We start from the raw sequence: 13,390 nt of genomic DNA on the forward strand, positions 1-13,390 counted from the left end.
GCAGTAATGCCCAACAGGGTGTGTGTTATTGTGTAAATAACACCCTTACAGGGGTGTAGAGGCCTTAACACCTGCTGCGTCGGGCCTTAGAACATCCCCTGGAAATGAATACCTTGAATCACGTGTGATTATTTATAACCATTATTGTCTTTCTCCACATTTCAGAGATCTGCGTTTTCCGTTGTTTCTTCCTTGATGGCTATTCATTATCTTCAGTCAGCTCCTTTAACTGAATAAGTCTTGCCATTTCTCTCATCTTTTTGCATATTCTTTCACTTCTTTTTGTTTGTCTGGCATCTTCCTTTGGAAAACTGGAAATGGTTTTCCAGGCATTCTCTCTCTTTCCACTACAGTCCCTGTGACAGTCCTGTTATTTCCTGCATGCTAGTTCAGTTTACACTCACTAAGCAGCGCTTTTGCTGTTTAGCGAGTATAAAATTAAAACAAATGGATAAATAAAAAAAAAATAGGAACATATGTGTGTGCGTGTGTGTGTGTGTGTGTGTGTGTGTGTGTGTGTGTGTGTGTGTGTGTGTGTTTGTGTGTGTGTGTGCATGCATGCATGTTTGTGTGTGTGTGACAGAGAGAGATCAATCAAGCAGTAGATGCAACTCATTTATAATTAAGCTGTATGCATAACCCTCAACCTCTTAGCTCAAAAAATCAGGATAAAGTCTAAACTACTGAGGGGGGGGCAAAGGCTCAAAAATAGAGACATTGTTAAAATATTGCTCTCATTAAATTAGAAAGTTGCTACCATGACAAGATTGATATTAATATTTTTTTCTGGAGCATATGAAGTCAATACCTGCCATTTTAGACACTCCCTATTTTGACTCAAATTTTAGATCTGCCTCCCATAATCCCAAATAAAACTGGTGACTTTTGGAGAAAAGGTGGTGAAGTACATGTAACAAACAATGACAATAAAAAGGCATTATAGACTTTTTTAATTCAGAAAATGTACATTAATTCACATTCTCTTATGCTGTCGACGTCTCAGGTTAACAGAACTAATATTTTAAGTGTCCCTGGTTACTTATGGATTTATCCCCAATTCTGTTGAGAGCTATGATAAAGTCCAAAACTCAAATGTAACTCATTATTTAGTGATTTCAACCCCCCCAATGATTTGTCAGCATATACAGCAAGTTTGAATCAGTAAGAGGGGAGGAACTATTTTACACCAAAAATATAAATATATATATATATATATATATATATATATATATATATATATATATATATATATATATATATATAAACAAAAAAAATACAAAACAAAGAGCTCATTCTCTAAGTGCAGTAATGCCCAACAGGGTGTGTGTTATTGTGTAAATAACACCCTTACAGGGGTGTAGAGGCCTTAACACCTGCTGCCGGGCCTTAGAACATCCCCTGGAAATGAATACCTTGAATCACGTGTGATTATTTATAACCATTATTGTCTTTCTCCACATTTCAGAGATCTGCGTTTTCCGTTGTTTCTTCCTTGATGGCTATTCATTATCTTCAGTCAGCTCCTTTAACTGAATAAGTCTTGCCATTTCTCTCATCTTTTTGCATATTCTTTCACTTCTTTTTGTTTGTCTGGCATCTTCCTTTGGAAAACTGGAAATGGTTTTCCAGGCATTCTCTCTCTTTCCACTACAGTCCCTGTGACAGTCCTGTTATTTCCTGCATGCTGGTTCCTTCTTTTCCCTTAATCCTCTCCATTTTTCCCTTCTTTTACTCAACTCTTCCAAGTGCCTGCTTTGAGCTTACATATGTCTTCTTCCCTAATCATCATAAAACTCAAAATGTGGCTAAATAAAGGAGTTTAAAACAAATTCTCTTTTCTTTACATTCCTTTATAGCAGGAACAAAGACACATCTCTTGCCACAGGTCTGTGCAGAGTTATCACTGTTTGCTTACACTCCAGTATCCCCAACTTTGAGGATTGTGTTCTTTTCCCATAACCTTGATAGAGTTTCTACCTTTTGGGAAATGTCACCAGTTTCATAGACGTGGATCTAAGCTGTTTTCTACTATGGGCTCTTTCAATGTGGATGTCTGCAAGAGAGATACCTGTCCATTCACGTATGCATTTCTTCTTAAATTCTCTGCAATCTTTCCCTTCTGCTTGCTAGGAAATTGCAGTAAACCTTAAATTCTCTCCTCTGGATAAGTATTTTAATTCAACAAGTTTCTGTATCACATCTTCTTGCTTCACTTTGTGTTCTATCATTTGTCCTTTCATTTCTTTTTCACTGGATTGCACAGCAATAACTGGACAGGGCATCTTCAACCACCTGTAAATTTTTATTGTTAATGGCAATATTGACCAGCAATATGCCACTTATTTTAAAGATTTCAGCAAGCATCTGTCAATGTTTTTTCCCAAAAGGACCAAAACAGCCTCTCCATCTCCTTCCATGGTTAACTGATTTGCCCACTACCCTGTCATGTCATGTCATTTCACCTCTTTTGTGGATAAAACACTATTTGCATTTTTCTCTTTTTCAGTTTTTCTCCTCTGTGCAGACCTTTTGGATATCACAAATATTTCAGCAATTGAATTTAATTACTGGTTGTATATAATTACCAGCTTTTTACTATTTTTAATGTTATTCTAGCCTGGAGCTCTATTTTAGCTGCCTACACCACTGCTGCCATACCAGAAGTCCAGGTCATATTCAGTACTTTGTCCTTCTACACCATGAAGCCAGGATAACATCTTACCTCATGTGGGACAAACTGTACCCCGTCTCTATCATCTATCAGAACAAATAAATATTATACGTATGATTTCATAAGGTCTTCCATGACCCTAAATCACATGAAAAGATCCTTAGTGAAAAAAGGCCTTTGTTTCATGTACCAGCTACAGCTTTATCACAGGTTTAGCCTCACTCTTTACTGACTGCCACTGGCTCAGATTTTTATAGGGGCTGAAGGGATGTTAATTCATGAAGTAATGGGGATGAGCTTAACAGCTAGGTGCAACAGATAAAACCAAGAGTGCTAAGCAGCTGCACCTGAAAGAATACAATACTAGTAATCATCTCCAAGCATAAGAGCAACAAATATGAACTTCCAGTACTTAACATCTGCTGCATCAGTCACAACAGTCTGTTGGTTTCTCAAGCGTTGATTGCTTGCTTCATCAATCATTTATGCACTTCTATACCTTCCTGTCTGTACATTCTTGTCAGACTTACCTGGCTCGTCCAACCACTACAGTCTGTGCCCAGGGTTGCATGATCTCTATGAACGACCCATGATCAAAAAAGCCACTAAGCCACACATCTTTCTGTGCTAAAGAGCAAAGAGAAAAAGGAAAGGATAAAAGTGGAAATCAGACATTATTATTAGATAAAAACTGAGAATATTCTTTATAGTTTGTGACAAAATAATGTCAATATTATTTACTGATTCATCAACAAAACATTTACAAAAAAACAAAAAGTTAGTTTCAATGGCAACTACTTTCAGTGTTATTTACTGCTACGAGTACATGTTTAGACCAGATAGTATGCATTTACATACTCAAGAAAGACTCAAAGGATTTGCTAAAAAGAGGGTCAGTCAAGGTTTACAAAAAGTAAGGTACGATTTTGTGTAAGTATACCTACACAACAGGACATTTTCAAAGAGTAGCCAGTGTAACAGTATTTCATAACATTTGAGTTATATCCCACCTTATCTACGTCACCTCACAGCCTAAAATATTAAAAAAGCCGTGCCTTTCTTCCCAGTAGCTATCACAGTAAGTTTCACACTGGAAAGCTTTCATGATGGTTATGTGCCTGGCTCCCTTTACGCTCATAGATGGTGCAAGCCCTCTTCAGTTTTTGAGGCAGAATTCCCTTAGAGGAAAGAACAAATGTGGAAGACTAACATCCTTTTCTGTACATTACAAAAATATGTATAATCTTGCTTTCAGACTGTAAACACTAATATTTGTCAAAGGAGGATGAATTAAAGCAAACAAAACAAGAATGTCTCAAGTATAGGCTGAACACCTTGAAAATCAACTACAATAATATAATGAAACAACTAACCCAGAATAGTACTTATAGTAACCAAATCCTATACATCAAAGAAAACAAATACAGAGTGTGATAATCAAATCCCATAAATTAAACAACATATTTCCCATTTATTTGAAAGTATACAGCAGAAGATCTTAAGAAGAAATTAAGATAACAGTTTTAATAGAATGATTTAGTGGTAATCTACTATCAGTAACTTAAAGGCAACTACATTGTATGTATGTCTGCATATCTTAAACATACTACAACACACATTAAGTAAGAGAAAACTGTTTATAAAGGTGACTACAAACTTTTAACATGAGTAGAATCTTATTTGACAGTGTAAAACTACAGGTAGAGAAATACATTTTTCTCGTATACTTCAACTAAATAATGACAAAGAGTAGGGACTGCAAACAATTTCTGAAAATTAGAAGTTAAACTCCAATATCATGATGGCAATGCTGTCTCAGCATCCCAATTATTTAACCATCACAGGGAAATGTATACTGAACAGAGAAACTTAAAAGTAAGAATTTGGCCAGGACAATGTATAACAAGGATGATTAAGAAGAGTTGATTTTATTACTGTAGTAAATTATCAGTGGATATACTGAGGTGGTGGTGCTGCGGTAGCGTTGTCACCTCACAGTAAGACGTTGTCCTGTTCGATTCTCAGCTAGAGCATCTTCTGTGTGGAGACATGCGTGAATGGGCGTACTTTCGTTGAAGGCTGTGCGTCAGAGCTGGCAACTCGGCACGTAAAAATCTACTGCCAATCATTAGCAGACCGGAGTTCCGCTGTGGCGACCCCTAACCGGGAAAAGCCGAAAGACACAACAAGTAAATTATCAGTAGATGTAGTCCCTCCCAATTTTCTTACTCTAACTTCCTCAAACTTATGGAAACTAAGGTCAAAAGTTAAATGTATCTTATGTTTGCCTTAACGTATAATCTTAAAACAGTCCTGTTTATAAATGAAAGAAAAATAGCTGAAGCTATCTCTTCAATCTATCAAGTAATTATAAAATGTGCAAAGTAATAACACTGCAGAAATATACCATAAACCAATATGCACTGATTTAGAGTTTCATGTCAAACTCCATATGGCGTTATAAAGATACCATGTAAGAAAAAAATCAAGAGTAACTTTTCCAGAGGTCATTTTTGGACTAAAAATAATCATATGAAATGAAAAAACAGCTGTAAAATATTCCATTTGTTGTTATTGTTTCTTTCCTTGACTTTAAGAGTTCCAAGGTATAGGACCAAACAGGAAGATTGCTGGAACTGCAGTGTCTAATAATTGAGCTTTAAAGTCCTCAAGTAAATTCCCATGTACCAACCTAGGATTTCAAAATATTACTGCCATCTACAGCACATCTTATATTTGCATCAAATGCATTATATGTGCACTTTAATATCTGAAAACCCACAGACTCAGCACTCTTGATTTTAGACAGCAACTCCTCCCCTTTTCTTTAGGATATGCTAAGTTGTTTGCATTTTCTATCAGTTGAACAAAACAAAATTAAATAAGATAGTAAATGACCTAAATAATAATGAGCTCTCATTGCTAAGGAATAAACCCTCTTACCATACCTGTTGAATTACCTTCCTTCCCTAGTAAAAGGTAAAATGCCTACAGGAAGGAAAATAGACTGAGTACTGTACATGTAAAGCTGCTGGGTCTAATTTCTGATTATGTTCTTCTTTCGGCTTTTCCTGGTTAGGTCCACTAATGATTGGCAGTAGATTTTTTACGGGTGCCGAGGTGCCAGCTCGACACCTAACCTTCAACAAAGGCACGCCCATTCTATGCATGTCTTTTGAACGCCACTTGACCGAGGGGAGGACATGCAGACTCCACACAGAAGGCGCTCCAGTCGAGAATCGAACGGGAGAACCTCTTGCCATGAGGCAACAATGCTACCGCTGCACCACCGTGGCTTAATTTCTGATTATAATAAAGGTAAAATAAGTTACCAAACTTATATGTTAAGTCTGGTAATGTTTGGGCCTGTGGCTATAAATCTGGATGTTTTGAATTTTTGTTCCATAAATCTTGGAATGTTTTATAAAGAGGTGGAACTCTCCCAAGGAGTATAGGAACTTAATCTTTTCAGATAGTCTCCAACAGGAAATGTCAAAGACATGCAAGTTAAAACTCTCTCCATTAGTGTTAACAGTCTCATTAAAACTTGAATCCTAGGGGAAGACCTGACGATGAGGAGGACGTATCTTTACAATCAAAATATATATACATTAAGTGGATAAATGCTGAGAATTAAGACTATCTTTATCCTCAAATGAAAAGATCTCTTTTGGATTTTTTTCTTTTTTTATATCCTCCAGCTCTGGAGGACCCTGCCTTATGGACCCACAACCTGCACCCACTTGTCCCATGCGTTCTGCGGAGCTGAAGGGTGCAGGCCAGACCTGGTCAGGCAAAAGTCCTATTGGCCCATCGATTTCTCCAGTAGTGAGAGTTTGGTGGTAGGGAAAGAGGTCAGCTAGACTACTCTTAAGGTGCCTGCAAACCCCCCAACGCCACCTGGTAGGGAAGAAGACATGCATGCTTCCATGTATACCTAAGATTCCCTGGCTCAGCATAATCCATGTCTGATGCAGTATAAGTTAACAGAGCCACTACAGGTGAGCAATACACTAAGCCACCACTATGTGATGCCAGTTTGCCATTGCCATGGGCCAAGCATCCTCCGTTCCCCTAAGGATGAGCAAGCTCGCATCAGCCACTCAAACACATTCTCCCCCATTCAGTTCTAACCACTCATGCTGCTAATCAAAAATAGGTAATTTGGGTTGTAGTCAAGGCTTCATTCCTCTATGTCATGGTGCTGGATTGTCGATTTTGACTTTCTGAAAGGCTTGCTATTCAAACCTAAACCCTGGCCTGCATCATTCCCCATAAGGTACTAGAGCATGTACCAACGACTTATCTGTGGCAACTGAAATCAAAGAAGATATCGCTATGGACTGGAAAGATAGCCTTGGAAGGTTCGAGATTTTCAGTTTCTTTCTTTAATGAGGACCTGCAGGCCAGGCTCCTATACTGCCAATGCTGACTTCTGGACATAAGTACCAATGAAGGGGGCTGTTTGATTTCAAACAAAATCGATACCAATAGCAGTTGAGGCTCCTCTTTGCCACCCCTCAAACCATACTCTGTTCTGTTCCCTATCACTGTGAGTCAATAACACAGATGTAGCAACCTCTGACTTTAAAGAAACTGCAGAAGTCCCAGAATATATGGGTGATTAGACTATCTACTTGATAAGCAATGCCCTTTTCTGAATTAACTGTTTAGCCATCTCAGACTTTGCAGGCTCCACTAGATATTTCTTTCTGGATATCTTTTGCAAAGTACTAAGTCTTGGTTAAGTGGCAAATCTTATTTATTTTTTTGATGTTAGTATGAACTGATACAGTTAATTTTAAGCATGTAATAATTGATATAAAATGTCTGTATTAATGAAAAAGTTACAAATAAATAAGAAGTGGAGTTTGCCTTTTAGAAATAAGTAATTTAATGTAACAGACTAGTAACTACTAACTGGTAGGGAAGACTGGACTCGGGGGAAGAAAATATATAAAGGCTTGTTATTGATTGCCAAGAGGTCCTTAAGCGAAAGGCAGAGAAGTTAAATATTTACTTAATATCTATTGCAGTGCTAGCAATATTGCCAGAGGACCTTAAAACTTATCCTAGTTTTGGTCATCCCCACATGTAAGTGAAAGCTGGATAAGAATAGATCAATCTGGTGAAGCTTTCCTGCCACTCCTTACTAATGTAAATTAACTAAATCTGACCCCTGCCTAAACCTTTTACCACAACCCTTGTACCTTACCTTAAAAAAACTCTTTCCACAGCATTACCACTATAACTTTACAAGTTCACAGGTACTTTCTAGGCTATGGATCTCTAAGGATCTTAAGAAGCCTAGCCTTACATTCCCTTGGTAGTATTTAAGCCTTTTTATTTTTGCATATGAATAACCTGGAGGTGGCAGAACAGGTATGTTAGGTCATTAACTTGTTGTCTATCCATGAGGGACATGTGGACCATACCTCTCAACCTCTTAGAACAAGAAATCTGGACAAAGCCATCTATAAAACTGGGTCAAATGCCCAAAAATAGGGACAACTTTTAAATATTGCTCTTACAAACTTAGAAAGTTAGAGAATAACAGGTTTTGCATTAGCATGAATTTTCTGAAGGGTTTGAAACTCAATATCTTTTATTATTTTCTAACTTCAGTTTTTAATGATTTGCCACTAATTTGCCAGAAAATCACAACTTTATGAAAAACATACCAAAAACATGAGGCAAAAATCTATACAGTTGAGAGGTATGATGTGGACTAAACCAAGGGTGAATTTACAGTTTCCCATCCAGTCATCCAAATTAAATATGAATAGACTAAGAGAGGAATGGAAAACAAAATTGTATTCTCAGTGATGCATACCACTCCCTCCAACCTATCATATTTATGTTGCAAAAGAGATTGAGATCCCTTGAGCAGGTGTTCACACTACTATTGGATTTGCAAAGGTGTAATAGATCTGGCAGGATAGCGTCAGATGAGGCCCTGTATATGAGGCAGAGGTCGCATCTTAGTAGCCTGTATGATACTGAATACAGGGACAAGGCTGTGAGATTTTCTGCATAGTTTTTACAACTTATGTCATAAATGATTTTGATAAAGTGTTGTGGTCAATCCATTTGTGACAAGGGTCTGGATAAGTACATACAGAAAAGATAATTACATTCACTGAATGGCCTAATGAGAGATGGGTACAGTGGAATGATTATCTGTTTGGACCGGTATGCCATTCATTTACAGTGGATAAAAAAGTGTACACATCTCTGTTAAAATGCTAGGTTTTTGTGATTTAAAAAAATGAGACCACAATAAATCATTTCAAAACTTTTCCCACCTTTAATGTGACCTATAACCTGTACAATTCCATTGAAAAACAAACAAATCTGTTAGGGGAAAAATATAAAAAAATAAAAATGTACAATAAGATGGTTGCATAAGTGTGCAAATTAATACTTTGTTGAAGCACCTTTTGATTTAATTACAGCATTCAGTCTTCTTGGGTAGGAGTCTATCAGCACGGCACATCTTGAATTGGCAATATTTGCCCACTCTTCTTTGCAAAAGTGCTCCAAAACTGTCAGATTACAAGGGCATCTCTTGTGCACAGCCCTCTTCAGGTCACCCCACAGAATTTCTATTGGATTTAGGTCTGGGCTCTGGCTTGGCCATTTCAAAACTTTAATTTTCTTCTGGTGAAGCCATTCTTTTGTTGATCTGGATGTATGCTTGGGGTCATTGTCATGTTGAAAGTTGAAATTCCTCTTCATCTTCAGCTTTCTAGCAGACACCTGAAGGTTTTGGTCCAAAAGTGACTGGTATTTGGAAATGTTCATAATTACCCCCACCTTGATTAAGCCCCAATTCCAGCTGAAGAAAAGCAACTACAAAGCATGATACTGCCACCAGGTTTCACGGTGAAGATGGTGCTGTTTTGGTGATGCGAAGTGTTGTTTTTGCACCAAACGTACGTTTTGAAATTGTGGCCAAAAAGTTGTCTCATCAGACCATGACACATTTTCCCACATGCTTTTGGGAGACTTGATGTATTATGTTGTAAATTTTAGTTGGGCCTGGATGTTTTTCTGTGTAAGAAAAGGCTTCCATCTTGCAACCCTACCCCATAGTCCAGACATATGGAGAATACGGGAGATTATTGTCACATGTAGTTAACAACCAGTACTTGCCAGAAATTCTTGCAGCTCCTTCAGTGTTGCTGTAGGTCTCATGGCAGCCTCCTTGACCAGTTTTTGTCATGTCTTTTCATCAATTTTGGAGGGACGTCCAGTTCTTTGTAACGTCACTGTTGTCTCATATTTTCTCCACTATTTGATGACTGTCTTCACTGTGTTCCATGGCACATCCAATGCTGTGGAAATTTTTTTGTACCCTTCTCCTGACTGATACCTTTCAACAATGAGATCCCTTTGATGCTTTGGAAGCTCTCTGCGACTCATGGCTTTTGCTGTAGCAGGCAACTAAGTAAATGTCAGGAAAATCCTACTAGAAAGCTGAACTTTATTTGGGGTTAATCAGAGTCTCTCTTTAATTGATGGCAGGTGTGTACTCAAGAAGACTGACTGCTGTAATTAAATCAAAAGGTGCTTCAACAAAGTATTAGTTTAAGGGTCTGCACACTTATGCAACCAACTTATCGTACTTTTTTTATTTTTTATATTTTTCCCCTAACAGATTTGTTTGTTTTTCAATTGAATTGTACGGGTTACAGATCACATTAAAGGTGGGAAAAGTTTTGAAATTATTTATTGTGGTCTCATTTTTTTATATCACAAAAACCTGGCATTTTAACAGGGGTGTGTACACTTTTGATATCCACTGTAGATTTAAGTTGTATGATGAAAAAGGACTTCCTTATAATAATGAATATAAGGTGATCAAAGGACAGCTCCCTGTCAACAATGGTTCCCAGATCACTGACTATGAGATCAATGAGCGGGGGGTGTCAATGTTACAGCTACAAGGGAGGTCATGCTTGCCAAAGGATACTGTTATACATTTCTTTCATTTAGTTTCAGTCCAACAGTTATTTGTCTGGAAAGACCCTCTTGAAGGATCTTGTTGTCCTCTGGGGAATTTATGATGGAAACAAGTTTACAGTCAACTGCACACTTAGTCAGCCATAAACCTTTAAAATTTGCTTTGACATCTAAGAAGTAAATACCAAAGGGGTTACACAAGTAATGAACCCTGGGGTACACTGCTTGTGACAGATCTTTTAGAGGAGATAGAACCGTCTACCTTAATTCCTGGATTCTATCTATTGGCTAATTTACTATCCAGTGAATTACACAGGGATTTACATTTAACTGGGAGAACCTATCCACAATACCCAGATGTGGAATGGTGTTGAACACAGTGATGAGATGTAAATATGCAGTGTACACTGATATGCCCTCATGCATTGTCTCAATAACCTCTTCAAAGAAGTCAACCAAGTTAAGTACGCAGGGTCTTCCCAGGATAAACTTGAACTGGCATGGCTCGAGAGTTGGTAGGTTATCTTTAACTTTATTAATCTCATAGTGATCCTTTTCATAGCCTTACAGATAGGACTAATCATGCTTATGGGTCTACAGTTATAACTGGCTCCCCACCTTTGTGCAAAGGGATGAATGTAGCAGTCCTTCATTTAGCCAGCATGCCACCAATTTGGAGGCTGACACTGAATAGCATTTGTAGGGGGTCTGACAAGTCCAGTTTCAGGCTGACCAGAAGACAGTGTGTTACTTACTCCTGTGGTAGTAGTGTTCTTGACCTTGAATGGTGCCTTGAAGAAATTTGAGGTGAGGGTGTAGATGCAGGTATGTGATCTGGGAAGAGAGGATGGTAGGAGTCAGTTAGAACTAACTTTCTCTGATAGTAGTGGTTATGTCCTCTGGGTCTGAGTATGTGAGGATAAGTGGTGAGCATTATTTCTGATGTTTTTAACATTGTTAAAAAAAGGCTTTGCAGTTATCCTTTGCTTGGGTGGCTATTTTTTACCCCACACCTAGCCTTGGTTGATTTGATCAAGGTCCGGAGTTCCCTGTTTTGTTTAGTAACAACATTTTTAGCAGCTTGAGATTACGTTTGTTTTTGTGTACAATGAGTTTTTTTTTTTTAAATAAACCCATAGAGGTTTATTCTTAAACTTTGCATTGTATTTACTTCAGAGGGGAACAGATGCCTCTATACAACCATTTCCATATGTCCAGAATTTTATGGCAAATGTTTCATCATACACAGTAATGAACCCTGGGGTACACTGCTTGTGACAGATCTTTTAGAGGAGATAGAACCATCTACCTTAATTCCTGGATTTTATCTATGAGCTAATTTGCTATCCAGTGAGTTACACAGGGATTTACATTTAACCGGGAGAACCTATCCACAATACCCAGATGTGGAATGGTGTTGAACACAGTGATGAGGTATTGGAAGATGCTTTCTGCTTTAGTTTTGTGACAGATGGGTGGTCCAATTTAATCAGAGAGGAAGTACCAGTTGGTGGGGGGCAAAGCTGTCCTATGCTGGTGAGGACCAAATCTAGGATTTTATTACACCCAGTAAGGGTGCACACTAACTAGACCAGACAGTTTGCACTGATGGAGGCCAGAAATTTCTAGGCATACATGTTTAAGGTTGTATAAGTCTCCTAATTAAAGGAAGAGTAGCTGAAGTGTCCTAATGGAGTGTTGCTTAATGATAGGGACTCCATACTAGTTAGGTAGGTGTTAAGGGCTGATGGGGCATAACAGGGGTCCCATAGTTAGCTATGATATGAAAAAGAGTTTTGTTGAAAGTGGAGTACCATGACATTATCTTTTTTTAATGAGTCTGTTAGTGAATATGGAGACTCCACGGTCTTTAGTGCATTCATTGAATGTGGTGGGTCTGAATGTGTGGTAGGCAATGAAACCCTGCACTGATGGGATGTTGTCATTGGTCCTGAACTGTGTCATAATGACAATGTACATAGTGATGTTTTCCAATGTAAAGAATGCTGTAGGGAGTGGAGTTTTTTTGTTAAAGCTACAAGCAATGAGAAACAATACCTTTATGCTATCCGGATTCTGTTTGGTTATACTGGAATCTTTAGAAGACTGATGTTGCCTAAATAGGTAGTATAGGGATAGACAAGGATTTAACCAATTTATGAAACCCATGCGGGGATGGGTAGGTCATCTCTGGCAAAGTAGGTAGGACGGTCTCCCAGGCAGATATATATGCAAGTTGCGGATGTCAATAATCATTTGTTCGTATTGAAGCATCATTCATGGTGATGTCAGAATGCAGCTCAAGGCTGGGTTCATACTTGGCTGAGACACATATTCCGAGAGCTCTATCACATCCCGTTTCATATGGGCCAGGAAGGTACATCTCAAGTCATTGTCATTTACACCCTGGTGTACTATGACTGTGTCGTATGTGTGCTTGTGGTGCAAGGACTTGAGTGCATGTGTGATGCAGCAAATCCTGACACCTGTTAGGCAACTGACAGTGATCTTCTTCTTGCACAGCCTGGTGACTGGTACATGGATGTGTTTCACCATGGAGTCACCTATGACAAAGATGTTGGACTGCATAGAGATTTGCCTTATGGACTTATGAAGTGTAATCCTTAGGTGCTGTCTGTGTTGAGTTTGTATAGGCTGCTGAGGGTATTTGTTCCTTAAATTGCATTTAGGAGGACTTTGTGGTTAGGTTATTTTAAGAGCCTCAAAGTATGTAGCTTAACGTGCTTAGTCTGA

The 13,390-nt window shown here is 38.3% G+C and overlaps 1 protein-coding gene across 6 annotated transcripts in view; it reads right to left on the reverse strand.

Moving 5' to 3' along the window:
* The window catches only part of ACACA (acetyl-CoA carboxylase alpha), a 2,143,878-nt gene that overhangs the window by 425,191 nt on the left and 1,705,297 nt on the right, over positions 1–13,390 (reverse strand). For all 6 annotated transcript variants that reach the window (XM_044054575.1, XM_044054578.1, XM_044054576.1 and 3 more), the window contains one exon: positions 3,202–3,298. In XM_044054575.1, the coding sequence (XP_043910510.1) occupies positions 3,202–3,298 (97 nt within the window). The remainder of the gene's footprint in view (positions 1–3,201; positions 3,299–13,390) is intronic.

Source organism: Protopterus annectens, chromosome 13.part0 (assembly GCF_019279795.1).
Source record: "Protopterus annectens isolate FY-2018-M chromosome 13.part0, PAN1.0, whole genome shotgun sequence".
Taxonomy (NCBI): Eukaryota; Metazoa; Chordata; order Ceratodontiformes; family Protopteridae; genus Protopterus; species Protopterus annectens.